Consider the following 17591-nt stretch of genomic DNA (forward strand, 5'->3'; position numbering starts at 1 on the left):
CACTTCCCATGTCTTGGGCTGAACCTGTACGGAGTACTAGACTGGTGGCCTGGCCGTGTCCGGCATGCCCAATGCCGGGCCGATCGACATCGGGAAAGTGACGGCTCCACTTGAGTTCCCCGGAGGCGTTCAAAGAATTTTCTTTTTTTCCTTCTGGCCTGTCTAGAGGAAATTCCATCGTCATTCGGTTTGTCGATATAGGCTGCTCATAGGTCTCGCCTCGGAGAATCGGTGAGTAGAGATCCTGGCCATCATGTTCGACAAGACATATGCCGGAGACGGCGAGGCGGCCGATTGGTCTCTCGATAAGGACATGGAGAAGAAATTCGACCCGAAGCAATTGGAGCCCTTTGGAAATGAGGAGACGGCCGAGATCAAATATCGGACTATGAAATGGTGGTAAGTTGTTACTGCTAGGTATACATTTACATAGTAATGGCTAATCATGTTGAACTAGGCATTGCGGAATGCGTGAGTCCTTCTAAATATTGTGCATCTGCAAAGGTCCAGCTTTCTAACGCCAATTTCAGTCATGATCGCAGAGAATGTCTCTGTTGGTATCCTTTCTCTGCCTTCGGCTGTGGCTACTTTGGGAATGGTTCCGTATGTATCTCCCTTCGATAGTTAACTAGACACAAGGGACAATGACTAACAATATAAAACAGCGCTGCTATCATGATCTTGTTTATCTCCGCGCTCTCATGGTATACTGGCTATGTCATTGGACAATTCAAGCTTCGTCATCCTGAGGTACACAGTATGGGAGATGCCGGCGAGATCTTGATGGGCCCTTTCGGCCGTGAGCTACTGGGAATCGGCCAGCTGCTGCTACTTATCTTCCTTATGGCAAGCAACATCCTGATGTTTAACATTCTCATGAACGTGCTCACAGACCACGGTACCTGCACGTTGGTATTTGGTGTCGTTGGTCTGATTATCTGCTTTTTGGGTGCCTTACCTCGTACAATGGACAAGGTCTACTGGATGTCCGTTATTTGTGAGTGGAATCAAGACTGTAACGATATGCTCGAAGAACGATCAACTGACCAGGGTCAAGCATTCTTGAGTGTCTTTATAGCAACAGTGTTGACCATGATCACCGTGGGAGTGGAGAGCAAGGGACCTGTCCCGAACCAAGTCACCACGGAGGTCAGCTTCCGCGAAGGCTTTTTGGCTGTGACCAACATCATTTTCGCTTACCGTACGTTGATCACTAGATGGATATGGAGATCACGGCATTTGACGAAGTCAACCGAACTAACTGAAACCGATGTATAGTTGCCCACGTCGCGTACTTCGGCTTCATGTCTGAGACAGAAGACCCACGCACATTCAACAAATCACTCGCCATGCTCCAGATCGTCGACACAGTGCTGTATCTTGTCAGCGCTCTGCTCATCTACCACTACGTGGGGCCTGAGGTCCAGTCACCGGCCATTCTGTCTATGAGTCCTGTGATGAGGAAGATTGCTTGGGGCATATCAATCCCAACGGTAAATCATCCTATTATAATATTTGTTCTTCCAACGTTCCTCGCTAATTATATACAGACAATCCTCTCCGGAGTTGTCCTCGGCCATGTCGCATGCAAATATATCTACGTGCGGCTTTTCCGTGGATCCGACAAGATGCACAGCCGAAGCTTCCTGTCGATTGGTTCCTGGGTCGCCATCTGTCTTGCAGTCTGGGTCGTGGCCTGGGTTGTGGCCGAGTCGATCCCTGTATTCAATGACCTGCTCAGTTTGATTGTAAGTCACAAACATTCCAATTTATCTGAGAATGTGGGTTAACAAAGAGACTACAGAGTGCGTTGTTTGGAAGTTGGTTTAGCTGTAAGATTTCCTATCAATCTCATGGATTTGAACTGCATACTAACCTTTTGAACAGTCGGACTCCCTGCAATTTTCTGGTTCTACATGAACAAAGGCCGATACTTCCAGAACTGGAAGAAGGCCGTCTTGACGATAACCAATGTGCTTGTCTTCCTTATTTCTTGTGCCATTGTAAGTATCTCCTTTTTGCTCCTTTGTCTGGATACCTAACTAATCTTCCCTAGTGCGGATTGGGATTATGGGTGTCAGGAGTTGCAATTCACGAAGACTCCAGCTCCCGAAGCTGGTCTTGTGCCAACACTGCATGATGGAGCATAACCATGAGAGTTCCTTTTACTAGAGAACCTTCTCTTTCAAAATGAACACGATATTGTATAGATTGAATTTATAGACAGATGGATAGACATAGACAACAACTCACTAGCGTATGTCATGCATTTCACATTTCTCATTCTAATATGTTAGACAGTTGTCGAATTCTACATCAGTTCCAATAAAGATGCGTTGGCCACTCCGCTCGATGTCTCCAAGAAAGAGGAGACGAACATCCCCGCACTGAGAGAATCCCGTGTCCCACCTTGCATAGTTCGCCTTAGGCCATCCCCGGCCCATCTTTCCCCTACCGGGCACCTGCAGATACTTGCGGGGATGTTCTTGCTTCGGTTGACAGAGCTCCGAATCAACTTCACAGACATCTACACCCACAACTGCGACTCTTTGTCCTTACTATCAGCATGATTTGTCGTTACATACATCCAAATTGATCTCGACTCCCATTGCATCTTACTGCTCTGACATCTGGGAAGCTACGATTGCAACAATACCAAGTTACCACCTCTTTCGGCATCAGAATGTCTGCCAATACCGGAGCAGAGGCGGTTGAAGACGAGCGAGCCTCGCTTACTTCCCGAGTTATTCCTGTGATGACATTTTCAGAGGGATCTAATCCACTCACTCGGCCCCTCCCGCCTCTACCCTCCTCCACAATACCCCTCGCAAGAGCAGCAGCCCGATTCCAAGTCGAGGGGAAAGCCATAATCACTGGTGGTGCCGGAGCATTAGGCCTCATCTCGGCACAAGCTCTTCTGGAACATGGTCTCTCAGCATTGTGTATCATGGATCTCCCCAGGACTCTCGAAACATCCAACGAAGAAATCCAATCACTGGCAGTGAAGTTTCCATCGGCAAACATCACCAAGATCGCCCTGGACGTGACATCAATGGACTCTATCGAAACGGCATTTGAGCAAGCATTTCAGAGCATGGGAGGCGTCGACATTCTCTGTTGTTTCGCCGGAGTCGTGAGCTCCCAACACTCCCTCTCGGTGGCACCGGACCAATTCAACAAAGTGTTGGACGTGAATCTGAACGGATCCTTCTTCTGTGCTCAGGCAGCAGCAAAGCGCATGGTAGCTTCTGGAAAAGGAGGCTCTATCCTGTTGACTGCATCGATATCCGCCCATTGTACCAACTTCCCTCAGCCGCAAGCTGCTTACAATGCCAGCAAGGCTGGTGTCGCGCATCTGACCCGCAGCTTGGCTGCGGAGTGGGCTGTTCATGGGATTCGAGTGAATAGTATCAGTCCTGGGTATATGGATACTATTCTCAATGCCGGAGATGGGTTGGCGGCTGCCAGGGAGATTTGGGACTCTCGGTGCCCTATGGGTCGGATGGGGGATCCTGAGGAGATTACCGGGGCTGTGGTGCTTCTGTGTAGCCGGCGTGGGGGACGATTCATCACTGGTGCTGATATTGTTATTGATGGAGGAACTTTGGCTCTGTGAGGGTGTCTGTCTGCGCGAATTCTTACAGAGCCATATGGTAATTTTGGAACGTATATTCTTCATTGATCGATATGGACATAAACATGAAATGAGCTTAGAACAAATATCCCGTTGCGATTCACCTAGGCCCTTTTCCATCAGGAGAGCATATATGAGATTTGCTGGGGAAGACCTATGATACTCTAAAGAGTGAAGTATGCAATAGTGGCGGCAAATGTAGCCAGATTGTCGCTGACCACCGCCAGCGATGTACCATCCTTTACAATCATGTTCGTTGTGCCAACAGTGTTGAGCCCATAGACCACCAATCCGCTTGTATTTCCCTCAATGCTGAAAATCATGCTTTGGCAGTTCTCCGGGACCGGGAACGTGGAGCATGAGGTGTCATAATTGTTGAAGAAGCTGTATAGACCGACTCCGTAGAGGATCACGTCATTGGTATCGAGGATGCGTAGACCGAGGGCGTCGCAGTTACCTCCGAGACAGCTACTGAAGCTGGGGTCGTTGAAACTGGCGTCGCTTTTGTAAGGACCGTCGGCCGCGTTGGGGTTTGGCTGCCAGTATCTGCGTGTCATTCGTTAACACATAAGCCCGTTGAAGATAGACATGGTGTAGGGTCACTCACGGTGTCTCTGTTTGTACATATCCTGCGACAATCGAGCTTGCATCCGAGAACTGGTACTGGTACAGCTGGTGATGCTCGGATGCAGTGCCATATCTAGCACAAGAGTTAGCTATTATTTGGCATGTGACTGGATTCTTGGTCACTTACAGCCAGACATTCTCTCCCTCAACCAGAAGACCGCGTCCGGTGTATACTGTGATTTGTTGATTAATTGGACTTTCGAGATCATGATCCGCGGTCCAAAGCCAGATGTTCTCTAGGTAAGCACCCCTGGCACTACTCGTAATGTGCATGGACATAAAAGCAGCCTCACAAGCCGTAGAGACAGCCGCGTTTGTAGGACACTGAGCAACCTGCTGGTTAGAACCTCGGAAGCCTCCAATGCGCGTATGCACATCCCACATCCCGGATCCAGATGTCGCTGCCAAGTTCCACTCAATAAGTACAGCGCCCGGTGTGGAGCCCGAGGTGCTGACCATCATGTCAGACCATTCAACGGATCCGGATTCTCCAGCTCTGCCAATCTGGACGACAGGAATGGGGTTGGTAATACTCGACCATTTACTGCCCGTGGCCATGATGACGGAGTATGCCTCGCCGACGATCCGAGAGCCGGGTGGGACATAGAGTGTGTCGGTGACCTTGTAGTTTCCTTGATCGAAGAAAAGAATCTTGTTATTAGACGCGGCAGATGTCAAGGCAGACTGAATAGCAGCCGTGTCATCGGTTGAGCCATCACCCCTGGCCCCAGCACTTCGAACACTGACAAACGAAGATACGGGTGACGACGCGTACTGAGGCTTGGACTTGGTGTAATACCTGTTCGATCCACTAGCAAGTAAGGCACTTGGGCGTGATGGCGGAGTGAACGAGCCCTGGAAGTTAACGGGTCCGTTGGGAGTATACTTGTGGCCCTGGCCCCAGGCAGCAATTGTCGTGGAGCCCGACGAACCAGCAAGGACAGTGCCGCTGACACCTTTCACGGCAACTGGGACATTGTTCAAATCGATGTTTTCCAGAATAAGGCTGCCAGTTGATAGTGTGGAAGACTGCCAAGCGGTGGTCACAAATGTAGGGCAGTTTTCAATGGTGCTGTCAAGGACATTGACTGAGCCAACCTGCTGGCTGCCAGCACCACCGTTCTCGATTGAGAGGCCAACTTGACAGTTGATCAAGTGCAAGCCTTGGTAAGTCCAACCCCAATCCCAGATTTGAGAAATAGCCGTCACGGCGTTCTGGATGACGATATTCCGCATTGTGAACTGCTGGTTGCCAACATTGGCTCCATAGAGACCACCGGTAATGGTCACATCGGTCATCCAGCCACCGGAGCCTATTTCGTTCATTAGAATAGGTTGAACATGGACTCGAGTTAGAACATACCATTTTCAATAAAGATACCCTGGTGCTGCGTGCCAGAAGCAGAGCTCATGGCAATCTGAACATTCTGGATGCTGGAGGCTTGGCCAGTCGGCCAATGAATACCTGTAGCAGCAGTACCGGCAGGGATCGCCGTCAAGTCCAGTTTCAAATTGCGAATCTGCCGGAAAAACACATTGGTCGATCCCCAGCCCTGGTTGCCATCGCTCTGATATTGGTCACCGTCAATCAGCCCCAGTCCGACGAACCCTGCAGTTGCTTTCAGAACTGGCAAGTTATTCGCATTGCCAATCAGCTGGGTGAAGTAGTAATCAATGATCGATGACGAAATCAGATACGTTCCAGATGGGAAGTAGACAATCGCAGGAGTTGTGGTCGATGACTGCCTGCTTGCTGGGCCAAAACGACCACCAGCGCTGATAGCTGCATTGATGGCAGCGGTATCGTCGGTTACACCATCACCTATGCTTGTGTGAGTATGTCTCGGAGATGATTCATGGAGCCCTTGCATGCTTACCTATGGCTCCGTAATCTTTCACATTGCGGAAGACTTTGTAGCCAGAGGGATCCGAATTGAAGGCGGCGATTCCTTGATGAGCGATGTCCGCTAGCCAGTAAGCTGTATCTGCCGCGGCTACTTCAGCGCTGAGCTCCGCAACTTTCGCGGTCTTCGTCTTCTGGCTTGCAACGGCCGTGGCGACTCTTGTCGGGTCTCCCAATGTAGTATATCGCTCGAAAGGCCGCAAAGCAGAACTGACTAGCTCATCCACAGCAGGGAGGTCTAGCAGCTGGGCATTGGCCCTTGCCAGTAAAGAGAGACAGGCAATCACAGAAGAATAGTGCATTTTAGCCCTCAAGCACTGAACAGTGCAAATCAGGGAGATGGGAGATGCGCGCCACTAGAAAAGCACGGGTTCCAGAGCCGGGAACACATGGCTTTTGTATAGCCACCTGGCCCCCCTGTCATTCCGAGCATAGACTCAATCGGATAATGCCTCAATGCGCATGATAAGAAAGGGGTGGCCCAATGACCCTGTTTCTTCAGCTGGAGGCTATTGAAATCAGGGAATGCCACTCCGAGATACCACACGAGACGGGGAAATAAATAGCGAGTGACTGGTGAACAGGGGTAGTTATTGGCAACAATTTTCCGGGGAAGTCGTTCGGCTTGTCACGCAGCCTTGTCCGCCTCATGATGCGATGGGTGGAAATGAGAATTTTATGTCTCCGTACATCGAATACGACTGCATAGTGCGGACCTTTTCCCCACAAGAGAGCTATTCCCCTGTCTCTGCTACCTTGCTTGCAGGACGACCAATAGGGCGTCGATGTCGTAAACGTCACGTTCTGCGGGAAATCGAGCTAAGATACTAGTCTGACGAGGAGGCGCCTCCTAATAAGGGCGGAATGTGACAGTGTCAACACCTATTGAGCCACTTTTTGAGCGAATATGTGATTTCGGTGTGACAAATAGCCTAATAGGGGTAGGAATAAGCAATCATTCAAGGACTATGGAGATAATCTGAGTCTCGAGCAGATCATCTTCACGATCAACTCAAACGGAGTTAAGGTCAGAAGACCCATAGGCCCTGACCCGAGTGCGGGGAGATCAGGGATCAGTGCCGAGTTGCTAGTTGCTGACTTCGGTACTACCTGAGAGTCTGAGGCCCCTATAACTATACAGTCCATCGGTGTAAGCTGGAAGGCACCGATACGCACACTCACCGATACCTATTTGTTCGGCCTCGGCTCGTCGTGACACTTTGAGGGGTTTGAAGTGAGGACTATTGAAGTTAGAGGTCTCTTCGATCCCTCCTTCTATCGATTATTGCGCTAAAAGGCAACTGAAGCATGTACCTACAGTACCTGGTCATTCTTCGACACTTAGAAATACTTTTACACTTTCACTGCGTAGCGCTGTAGAACCTCCAGTACATGCATCAAAGGCGGTAGCCGCGGTAGTTAATTACTCCGTAGGTTTTGCTGCAATATACGTCACGTGAACATGCGCGTACACAGTATTTGTATTTAGCTAGAAGTCTCAGGTTAGGCATTGCCAAAGGCGCTTGAATTTGATACACGTAGTTGAGAAGGTAGGTAGATACTAAGATACACAGCATAAAGCATTTTGTCCGTTCATGCTGTATCAACTGTCTCAGGTCTTGCTTGCTACTTGCTAGTTACTAGTTCAATCTGTAGCCTTTCTGTGGTGGTTCTTTCTGCGGGTCCAGCTTAGCAACATCGTGAATGAACATGGCCTCTGTTAGGGCAAACAAGCTTCCTCAGTTGACCCTTTGATAGATTGCTCCAGTGAGCTCCACCTTAAACAGATCAGAATTACTGTGCCATAATTATCGAATCTCCTCCACTCTACTCCGTATGCGGGCAAACAATAGCTCAACCAGCTGCCGAGCATACACAGTAGACCTTGCCAAGACACAGCACGTGACTGGATTTGTCCGCCTTGGATGCTTCCTGCAAAAAAAAAAAATAGAAGAACAGTAGTCGCGACTTCCCTCATCGTTTCGATAGGCATATCGAACTTCGAAGACCAAATATCATCAGCGAAGCTACTTGGTCTGTCTTGATATCAATTTCCTCGCTTCGAAGCCTTGGGTTTGTTGCCCGTGCCGTCAGCTTCCTGCGCGCCGGATCGCGGACGTGTCACCGAAACCGCGTAATATCACCTTACACCATATCGCCAGCTATCGTGTCTTTCGCTATCGGCAATTTCTAAGAGGAGGAATAGCCATAAAAGTCGTTGTCTTTTTTGAGTCAGTGCGCAATCGGAAAGAGCCTCGCCGCACGCCGAAACCTCCCTGTCTCGACCGTCTCGATTACCGCAAGTGAGAGGACTCATCTGTGAGCCATCAAGGCGTCGGAACTTTGCTTGTGCGTTGGTATTGTTGGATCAGCTTCAACCCGTATTGCATACCGCCCATAATATAGTAAGGCGGTTCGTGCAGTTCGAGCTTGAAGCATTCGATCCGCAAGTCGTTGCCAACCGCTCAATATGTTGAAACGTGGAGCCCACGGTGATCATATGCGCAGGGAAGAGGAAGGCGTTTTGGGGATGGCCAGCACCCCAGATGAGAAGCCCCAGCGGGCCACAGCGGCCCAGCTAGCTAATAGAAAGTAAGTAGTACTTGGATGGCGATGGGTGTGCACAGACTGACCGAGGATCTCTTTGCGAACTTTAGGATCAAGGACGTTCGCAAACGCCGAGCCGCAACGCCCACTGCCGGTGCAGGCGCACCTGAGACGGCATTCAACCCGTTCGCCGGCGCCGCGGCACCAGCACAGACGCAGTCTAGTGGGTTCCCATTTGGTCAGGCTCAGAGTCAAAGCTTCCCTGGTGCAAGTTCAGGGCCGAATCAGGGGGGAATCTTTTCGTCGGGCACCAACGGCCAAGCGGCTGCTCCGGCACCATTCAGTTTCGGCGGGGGATCTACCTCGTTCGGGTCTGCACCTTCGAGCAATCCCTTCTCTGTGGACACATCATTTGGCGGAAGTACACAACCAAGCAGCAATGGATTCAGCTTTGGGGGATTCAATGCTGGGGGTCAACAGTCCGTTCCTTCGTTCGGTGGATTCGGAGCCCAACCGAATACAAGCACCCCAGCAAGTACCCCAGCAAGCACTGGGTTGTTCGGAAAGTCTGTAGCACACATTGCTTCGCCTGCCGATGACAGCATGCAAACTTCGCCAGACACCAAGCCCAAAGGAGATTCCATGTTTTCGCCCAAGCCAGCCGCGGGTGGGTCGACGTTCAGCAATCCCTTCGCCAACATTTCGGGGCAGAGTACATCCACCAATATCTTTGCACCCCCAAAGACAACTCTGACAGAGCAATCTGCCGCCAAGCCTGCGGAGTCACAGCCCTTTAAGCCTTTGTTCGGATCAACTGCCGCTGCTCCGAAGCCGTCGGATGCGCAAAAAGAGCAGCCACCGGCTAGCAATCCATTTGCAAACCTATCAGGGCAGACTTCAGCCAACAGCAGCAACATATTTGCCCCGAAGGCACCGGTAGTGGACGGGGCATCCCCGAAGCCTGCAGATTCAGCGAAGCCTTTCGGGTCTCTTTTCGGGTCAACTCCCAGCACTCAGCCTTCAGGGCCTGCTAGCAATTTGTTCGCCCCCAAGCCAGCGGCGGAAGAAGCAAAGGCAAGCAATCCGTTTGGGAACCTGTCTGCGCCGACTTCGTTCGGTGCTATGCCCTCGCCGACTTCGTTCGGTGCTATGCCCTCGCCGAAGGTCACTGGAATAGAGAGCCCTGCGAAGGCCGCTGAAGCTCAACCGTTCAAGCCTCTGTTCGGCACACCTGCAGCGTCGAAGGTCGCGGAGGCTGACAAGGGGCAAACCCCTCCGCCAGCATTTAATAACATATTTTCACCAAAGCCGGCCGCTGAAACAGCAGCCGAAAAGCCTGCGGCAGAGCAGCCGTTCAAGTCTCTCTTTGGTACACCCGCGACATCAAAAGCCCCAGAGGCCGCGAAAGAGTCTGCCGCAGCGCCAGCCTTTGGCAATATGTTCTCACCGAAGCCGGCCGCCGAGGGTGCAGCTGCAAAGCCTATCGAAAGCCAACCGTTCAAGTCCTTGTTTGGAACACCTGCGACCCCAAAGCCTGCCGGGGCGGAGAAGGAACCCGCGGCGGCGAGCAATATCTTTGCGCCTAAGGTGACAAGTGAAGAGCAGACTACCGTGCCTGCAAAGACCCCGCAATTGGGGTCAGTCTTTGGGTCTCCTGCACCGTCGAAGCTTGGAGAAGCACAGAATACTCAGGCAACTCCTAGCAATCCATTTTCTAATCTGTCGGGGGCAGCCGCATTTAATAATCCGTTTGCGCCTAAGCCAACAGAGCAGGCTGCAAAGTCTCAAACACCGAGTACATCGTTGTTTGGTGCAAGCGCAGCAATTGGAAGCAACAAGGACAATAAGGAGAATAAGGACAATGGCGCAGCTGCCTTGGGGACCTCATTGAGCAACCCATTCGCTGCTAGTGCTCATGCTATTGATGAGACACACAAGGAGAGTGCGACTGAGGCGACTGCTCAAGCATCTTCTAAATTCTCACATGATGCCTCCAAAGATACAAGTTCTTTAGCTCTCCCATCTTCTTCTTCTTTTTCTCTCCCCTCTTCCACCTCAACTTCTACTGTTACCAATCCTCCTACTCCTTCAGATCTTTACCTTGCTTCTGACACTTTCATTGCTACGGACGCTGACAGTCGTTTCCCCCGACCTGATCATCCTCCATCACTCGATTATCCTGAAATCATGCCTCTCAAAAATCCTGTTCCGGGTGCGAAGGAGATCAACCCTCGCCACCAGACCGAGGCGGCTCTCCTTTGGAAACTTCGCATGTTGACTGAGTCATTCAAGCGTGAGGTCGCCAAATGCGATCCTATGACTGATGATATCGACGATGTGATTCTTTTGTATGTTGATCTCCGTCGGGAGCTCGGCATTCCCATCGGGGCTATCGATCCCGACGAAGAGCACGAACGGACCAATCTCGATGAGACCGAGGCTTACGCTCAGGCGCCACCGACGGAAGTGCGCCAGCGCGCCTCGACTCCTGAGAGTTTCACAATTCCTCGGACGCGCATGGACGAGCCTGCGATCGCCAAGAACCCTGAGACCGGTTCGTCGACCGTCTCTAAGTTCGCCCAATCTTTCTCTTCTTCGGCTCCTGCTTCGGCGCCTGTTACTGATTCTGCTGGCGCTGCTGCTGCTGCTGCCGCTGCTGCTGCTCCTTCGGATTCTGTCTCTACTACTCCTGTCTCTGAGACCACTGGCTCTGTCGCCGCTACCGCCGCCACCGCGCCTGTTTCAACTACTCCTGTCTCCGAGGCATCTGCCACTCCTGCCCCTGTCGCCAGTTTCACTCCTCCCACTCCTGCGGGAATCCCCAAGTTTGGTGGTGGTGCCACTTCGACCTCCGCTTCGACCGCCACTTCTGCTTTCCAAATTCCCAAGTTTGACGGTGGTGGTGCCACTTCGGCCCCGGCTTCTGCTTTCAAAGTTCCTAAGTTTGGTGCGGCATCTGGCACCGACTTCATGGCCCAGTTTAAGGCGAAGGCAGAGAAAACCGCAGCTGAAGAAAAGGCTAAGAGGAAGGCCGAAGACTTTGACTCTGACGAGGAGAATGAGGAAGAGTGGGAACGCAAGGATGCGGAACGCCAACGCGAGAAGAAGGCTGAAGCTGAAGCCGCAGCAAAGAAGCGCGCTGTCTTCGTGCCCGGCGTAGGTTTCAAGTTTGTTGATCAAGACAGTGCTGCCGCTCCCACTGATGCTGCTGCCCCCACTAACACTGCTGCTCCCACTGGCACTGCTGCTTCCACTGACGCCCCCGCTCCCACGGATGCTACTTCGAATGCTGCGAGCGCTGCGACTACTCCAACTGAGGACTCTGCCGCCACCCTCCAAGCCAAACCTGCGAATCCACCCTCTCTCTTCGCTACCACCGCAACCTCCTCGGTATTTGGATCGGGTGCCCAGCCAGTCCCAGCCTCGCAGAACATCTTTGGTAGTATCAAGCCGACTATGAAGCGCAAGGCTTCTACGGATGATACCGATAACGAGGATGAACTCCCTGCCAAGAAGAGTAAGTCGATTGTTCCTTCTGATGCAGGTGGCAGTTTGTTTGGACGGGTCGCATCCCCTCCAGCTGCGTCAAACACTGCTCTCAACACTGCTTTCCCCCCAGCGGCCTCGAAGAACCCTTTCAAGACACCTTTCCCTCCTACTCCGCCTAAGCCTGCCCCTAACACTTCTGTTCGTCCAGCTGCTTCGGCTATGAAACGCAAGGCTTCTACGGATGATACCGATAACGAGGATGAACTCCCTGCCAAGAAGAGTAAGTCGATTGTTCCTTCTGATGCAGGTGGCAGTTTGTTTGAACGGGTCGCATCCCCTCCAGCTGCGTCAAACACTGCTTTCAACACTGCTTTCCCCCAGCGGCCTCGAAGAACCCTTTCAAGACACCTTGCCCTCCTACTCTGCCTTCCCATCCTACTCTGCCTTTCCCTCCTACTCTGCCTAAACCTGCTCCTAACACCTATGTTCGTCCAGCTGCTTTGGCCAGTTCTTTCCCATCCGCCACTTCGCTCTTTGGTGCGCCAGCGGCTTCGACTGCCTCTTTCCCTCCGGCTGCCTCGAACGGTCTTTTCGGCACTTCTCCCCGACCATCTGCTTCGCCCTTTGGCACGCCAGCTGCTTCGACCCCTTTGTTCCCTCCGCCTGCTCCGTTTTCTGGCTTCGGCCAAGCCGCCCCAGCCAACGCTTCCCCTCAGCCTGCGGTGGCCACTCCCTCGGCTCAGGGGGGTGAGCCCACTGCCAGCACCGAAGAAGATGATGTTGAGGCGGGTGAGATCTTTGATCTGACCCGAGCCAACACCGGTGAAGAAGAAGAGAACGTTCTTTTCGAGGACAAGACGCGAGCTTTCAAGCTTGACTCCCGGTGGGCGTCCGTGGGAACCGGCCCCGTTCGTCTTCTGCAGCACCCCGTCACTGGACGCGCACGGATCGTCGCCCGCGCTGAGCCCTCTGGCAAGGTTGTCTTGAACACTTACTTGAAGAAAGAGCTTGACTACAAGCTCACCACCAACAGTGTTCAGTTCTTGGTGCCCGAGGAGGGCGGTAACCTCCGCCATTGGGCGCTTCGCGTGAAGCGTGAGCGGCTTCAAGAGTTCTACGACTTGATCAATAAGTCCAAGAACTAAATTTGTTTCAACACTTTTTTTCATATCGAATGATCTCCTTCTTATCCTTCGATGTCATTAAGGGAAGATCTCTTACCCATCTCTCTATCTCTGTCCTCCCTTTTGGGAGTGTATGTTTATGTCTAGCGCGTTGCATAAGTGTCGCATTTGCGCGCGGTGGTTCGGGTTTCCAGGTATCTTTTTCGTTCTTGTTTTACTTTTACTGCTTTCACTTTATGTATCGATGCTCTTGGACGAGTTCGATCCGGCTTTACGCAACGGGTCGACTTTGTTAGAGACGATGCTTGTGAGGGTGAGGACCGGGTATTTCCCAGGGCCCATTGGCTTTGAACTTCTTATTTTTATCTAAATCAAATCCAAGCAAATTGATATTTTGATTACTATTCCAAGTATATAATTAGATATGATCCATCAGCAGGCGAGATTGGAAAAAGCCACAAAAACTAAGGTGGGAACAATTTCGATCCTGTTGGGCGCCACCAGAGCCTCGGCCTTGGAAAACAACGCCGTACTTAAGCCACGGATTTTCTCTTCCCCTTTCTTCTGATTTTTATTCTCCCTTCTTCTGCCGAACCAGTCACTCGTTAAACCCCCCAGTCACTCATTCCAAACATTCAATATGAAGTTCGCCGCTCTTTCCACCCTTCTAGGGCTCGCCAGCCTCGCATCAGCCCGCACAGATCTCGAAGGCTGCGTCTCCTCCACGGTTGTAATCGGCTATGGCGCCAGCCTCCTCTGGTACGTCCCAGACAGCGGTGAAATCTGCTCTTTCCTCGACTGTGGCGGTGGTCGCGCGCCCCCCAAGACCAACGTCCCGGGCTGTGGTGGGTACCACGGCACTGCAACCGTCACCCCGGACTACATCGAGGGCTGGGGCCCGAACGGCAAACAGGCCGCCTCTACGACCACCGTTCTGTCGACTTCGGCCACGGCTGAGGCCTCGCCTACCGTTGACGCGTCGATTACCACCCAGGCGTCTGAGACGTCTACCGCGTCTTCGTCTGCTTCTGTTTCGTCTTCTTCCGCCTCCAGCCCGGAAAACACTTCGACGGCCTCTGATTCGACTGCCGCTGGGTCGATGACTATCACTACCTCCCCCAGCTTGGCTACTGCCGCTACTTCCACTGCTGCGACTAGCAGCCCTACTTTCAACGCTGCTAATGGTCTTGCTGCGAAGGGTGCTGGTGTCATGGCTATTGTGGCTGCTATGGTCGGTGCTATTGGCTTGTAGATTTGATTTGAAAGGTTTTACTATACGTAACCTTCTGTATTTGGATGTTGTGGTGCATAGCGCCAAAAACTTGTATCTAGATCTATATTGTAAACAGGTACCATCTAATACAAACAAGCTTATTCGCTGCCACCTGTTCCCTAGGAAGTTGGCCAATGCCTACCTAATAAGTATACGCTCTCTTTTTCACCATGGAATGCGGCAATGCCCTGGAAGTAGTCCCACTCGAGACAGTTGTATCCCCTGTCCAGTACGTTGTAGACAGTCGGGCCGTAGACATGAGCCGCACCGCCGATCCCACCTGCATGACCCGCTCACTTGGCGAGACCCAGCGGCAGCAGGGTTGGTGATGCACGTGAGCTTCATTGACGCTTGATACGAGTCTGAAGAATGCTAGATATAGATGTCATATAGTGCAGCAGATCAGATCTACAGATTGTACAACGATACACGGATACAAAGAAACATTGGTGATCGATATACTGCGTGCTGAAATCCCCGAACCTCAGAAATGGACTCCAAAGGGAAGAGCAGCCGTAGAGGTATCCAATGATACATACATGGACACGCAGACAAGCTGAAGCTGGCTGCTGCCTGGCAGCATGCCAATTGATTGGCGTTATTACTGTGTTGTAAGGACGATTTAGAATGGATCTGAAGTAGTTGGAGCCGCAGCTTGAACCCCCACGTCTGTCGGGCCCAGCCGGGCTTATCAAACTAATCCCCCGCACGGAACCGCTCCGATACCTCCCAACTTCCAATTCCCCTCCCTCATCCTCTTCAACTCCTTCACAAACATGGCCGCTATATTGAAACAACCCTTGAAATTGGCTCTTGTCCAGCTCGCATCGGGTAATGACCCTTTCAAAACTTGACATTGTTTTAGACTGACAACTGACCGAAACATCTAGGAGCGGACAAGGCCGTGAACCTCTCTCATGCTCGAAGCAAAGTCCTCGAAGCTGCAAAGGCTGGCGCACGTTTGATCGTTCTCCCCGAGTGCTTTAACTCGCCTTACGGCACAAACTTCTTCCCGAAATACGCCGAGACCCTCCTTCCCTCACCACCCACCAACGAACAATCGCCCTCCTTCCACGCACTGTCAGCCATCGCGAAAGAGGCAAATGCCTATCTCATCGGTGGCAGTATTCCTGAGCTAGAGCCAACAACCAAGAAGTACTACAACACCTCCCTGGTCTTCTCGCCCACAGGCGCCTTGATTGGCACCCATCGCAAGACGCATCTGTTCGACATCGACATCCCGGGCAAGATCCAGTTCAAGGAGAGCGATGTACTTTCGCCTGGCAACCAGCTGACCGTCGTTGATCTACCGGAATATGGAAAGATCGGTCTGGCCATCTGTTACGACATCCGATTCCCAGAAGCTGCGATGATCGCCGCCCGCCAGGGCGCTTTCCTCCTCGTTTACCCCGGTGCCTTCAATACTACTACCGGTCCCCTGCACTGGTCACTTCTTGGCCGTGCCCGCGCTGTTGATAACCAGGCCTATGTGGCGCTTTGCAGCCCGGCCCGTGACATGGAAGCCGCCTATCATGCGTATGGGCACAGTTTGGTCGCTGATCCCAGTGCCAAGATTGTTTCCGAGGCTGAAGAGAAGGAGACAATTATCTATGCTGATTTGGATAATGAGTCTATTGCTAGCATTCGCAGTGGAATTCCTATCTCCACTCAGCGACGATTTGACCTGTATCCGGATGTGAGCGCAGGCCCGAAATAAGTGGGAGTATTGCAACTTATAGATGTTAAGAGCATATCAGAATTATCTATAGAATAGTTGTCAAACATAACACTGAAGCGACTCCAGAACTCTCTATGGAGTTCTTGGATACGCAGTGAAATGATGATTTATTGCCTGAGGCAGAAGTACCCACACATAAAATGTGATTGGCTGTAGCATAGCCCCACCCTAGCCAATTAAACCCCACACACTCAAGCGAGACCACACTGAATTTCACTCGAAAATCGACCGCGAACTTTCCTTCCCATCGATCATATCCGCCCACAGTCGACCACCCCTTCAGTCAGTATTTTCGATCACCGGTCTGAGAAAATTCCTCTAACCTCCCCGCAGAGATGTCCAACGTCAAGACCGGCAACAAGCGCTCGGCTATCGCCGATGTGGTGTCTCGCGAGTACACCATCAACCTGCACAAGCGAGTATGTTGAACACCACCCTTCCCTGTCTACCTGCGACGATTCGAATACGATTCTGTTCTGGAGGCATATAATGGACAGAGAACAATACACTTTTCCTGAAAATGGAATTTGTTACGGACAAGAATGTGTGTGGTGTGGTTGGTGTGTGTGTGTGTGCGTTGAGGGTCAGTATTGAACCTCACTCCCCACCACATCATCCTCGCCATGACCTGTGGAGAAATCCCAGGTAGGAAAAGACGCTTTTGTCTTTTGTCTGCTTCGCGATAGAGACAGCTGAGAGAAGATCTTGCAAAAGACTTCGATCGCATCCACACATATCCGAACCCGGAACACAAAAAAGAAGCATTAGTTTTATGAAGTCCACTTATGGCCGAAAGACCAGAAACTTTCATCGCGCAGAGTTTTCTCTTGCAGATGGCATTCGGGCGGAAGACTGATACAACTTCTTTTCCGGAATTATAGGTCCACGGTGTCAGCTTCAAGAAGCGTGCTCCTAAGGCTATCAAGGAGATCCGCGCTTTCGCTGAGCAGGCCATGGTAAGTTTGAGCGCTCTCCCTAATCCTCTATGGGGAACTAATTTGCTGACCACACCAACAGGGCACCAAGGATGTCCGTGTCGACCCCCAGCTGAACAAGAAGGTCTGGGAAGCCGGTATCAAGGGTGTTCCCTTCCGTCTCCGTGTCCGCATCTCCCGCAAGCGTAACGACGAGGAGAACGCCAAGGAGCGTCTCTACTCCCACGTTCAGGCCGTCAACGTCAAGGACCCCAAGGGTCTCCACACCACCACCGTCGACGAATAAATGAGTCGCTTTGTGCATCTATACCGTTGCCAGCT

General features: G+C 51.7%; 6 protein-coding genes across 6 annotated transcripts; 5 read left to right on the top strand and 1 right to left on the bottom strand.

Moving 5' to 3' along the window:
• Positions 1-253: 253 nt before the first annotated feature.
• N7515_003166 (uncharacterized protein) lies at positions 254-2140 on the top strand (the record flags this gene model as incomplete). The annotated part of the gene is made up of 9 exons (XM_056663910.1): positions 254-399; positions 458-471; positions 531-603; positions 666-1201; positions 1279-1493; positions 1551-1748; positions 1805-1832; positions 1888-2003; positions 2057-2140. The coding sequence occupies 9 exons, from the start codon at positions 254-256 to the stop codon at positions 2138-2140; spliced, it is 1410 nt and encodes a 469-aa protein (XP_056522967.1).
• A 543-nt stretch (positions 2141-2683) lies between these two features.
• N7515_003167 (Glucose/ribitol dehydrogenase) lies at positions 2684-3616 on the top strand (the record flags this gene model as incomplete). Its single annotated transcript, XM_056663911.1, has 1 exon — positions 2684-3616. One exon carries the CDS (start codon positions 2684-2686, stop codon positions 3614-3616), a length of 933 nt encoding a protein of 310 aa, XP_056522968.1.
• Positions 3617-3798: 182 nt separating this feature from the next.
• Positions 3799-6466, bottom strand: N7515_003168 (glycoside hydrolase family 55 protein; the record flags this gene model as incomplete). Its single annotated transcript, XM_056663912.1, has 5 exons — positions 3799-4180; positions 4242-4334; positions 4389-5574; positions 5625-6083; positions 6139-6466. The coding sequence occupies 5 exons, from the start codon at positions 6464-6466 to the stop codon at positions 3799-3801; spliced, it is 2448 nt and encodes an 815-aa protein (XP_056522969.1).
• Positions 6467-8634: 2168 nt separating this feature from the next.
• N7515_003169 (uncharacterized protein) lies at positions 8635-13345 on the top strand (the record flags this gene model as incomplete). Its single annotated transcript, XM_056663913.1, has 3 exons — positions 8635-8756; positions 8822-12480; positions 12582-13345. 3 exons carry the CDS (start codon positions 8635-8637, stop codon positions 13343-13345), a joined length of 4545 nt encoding a protein of 1514 aa, XP_056522970.1.
• A 619-nt stretch (positions 13346-13964) lies between these two features.
• On the top strand, positions 13965-14576 carry N7515_003170 (uncharacterized protein; the record flags this gene model as incomplete). Its single annotated transcript, XM_056663914.1, has 1 exon — positions 13965-14576. One exon carries the CDS (start codon positions 13965-13967, stop codon positions 14574-14576), a length of 612 nt encoding a protein of 203 aa, XP_056522971.1.
• A 797-nt stretch (positions 14577-15373) lies between these two features.
• N7515_003171 (Carbon-nitrogen hydrolase) lies at positions 15374-17556 on the top strand (the record flags this gene model as incomplete). Its single annotated transcript, XM_056663915.1, has 6 exons — positions 15374-15428; positions 15488-16293; positions 16497-16617; positions 16669-16754; positions 17217-17291; positions 17353-17556. The coding sequence occupies 6 exons, from the start codon at positions 15374-15376 to the stop codon at positions 17554-17556; spliced, it is 1347 nt and encodes a 448-aa protein (XP_056522972.1).
• Between the last annotated feature and the right edge of the window lie 35 nt (positions 17557-17591).

This window comes from Penicillium bovifimosum (assembly GCF_028826915.1).
Source record: "Penicillium bovifimosum strain IBT 22155 chromosome Unknown utg000003l_segment0_segment0, whole genome shotgun sequence".
NCBI classification, from domain to species: domain Eukaryota; kingdom Fungi; phylum Ascomycota; class Eurotiomycetes; order Eurotiales; family Aspergillaceae; genus Penicillium; species Penicillium bovifimosum.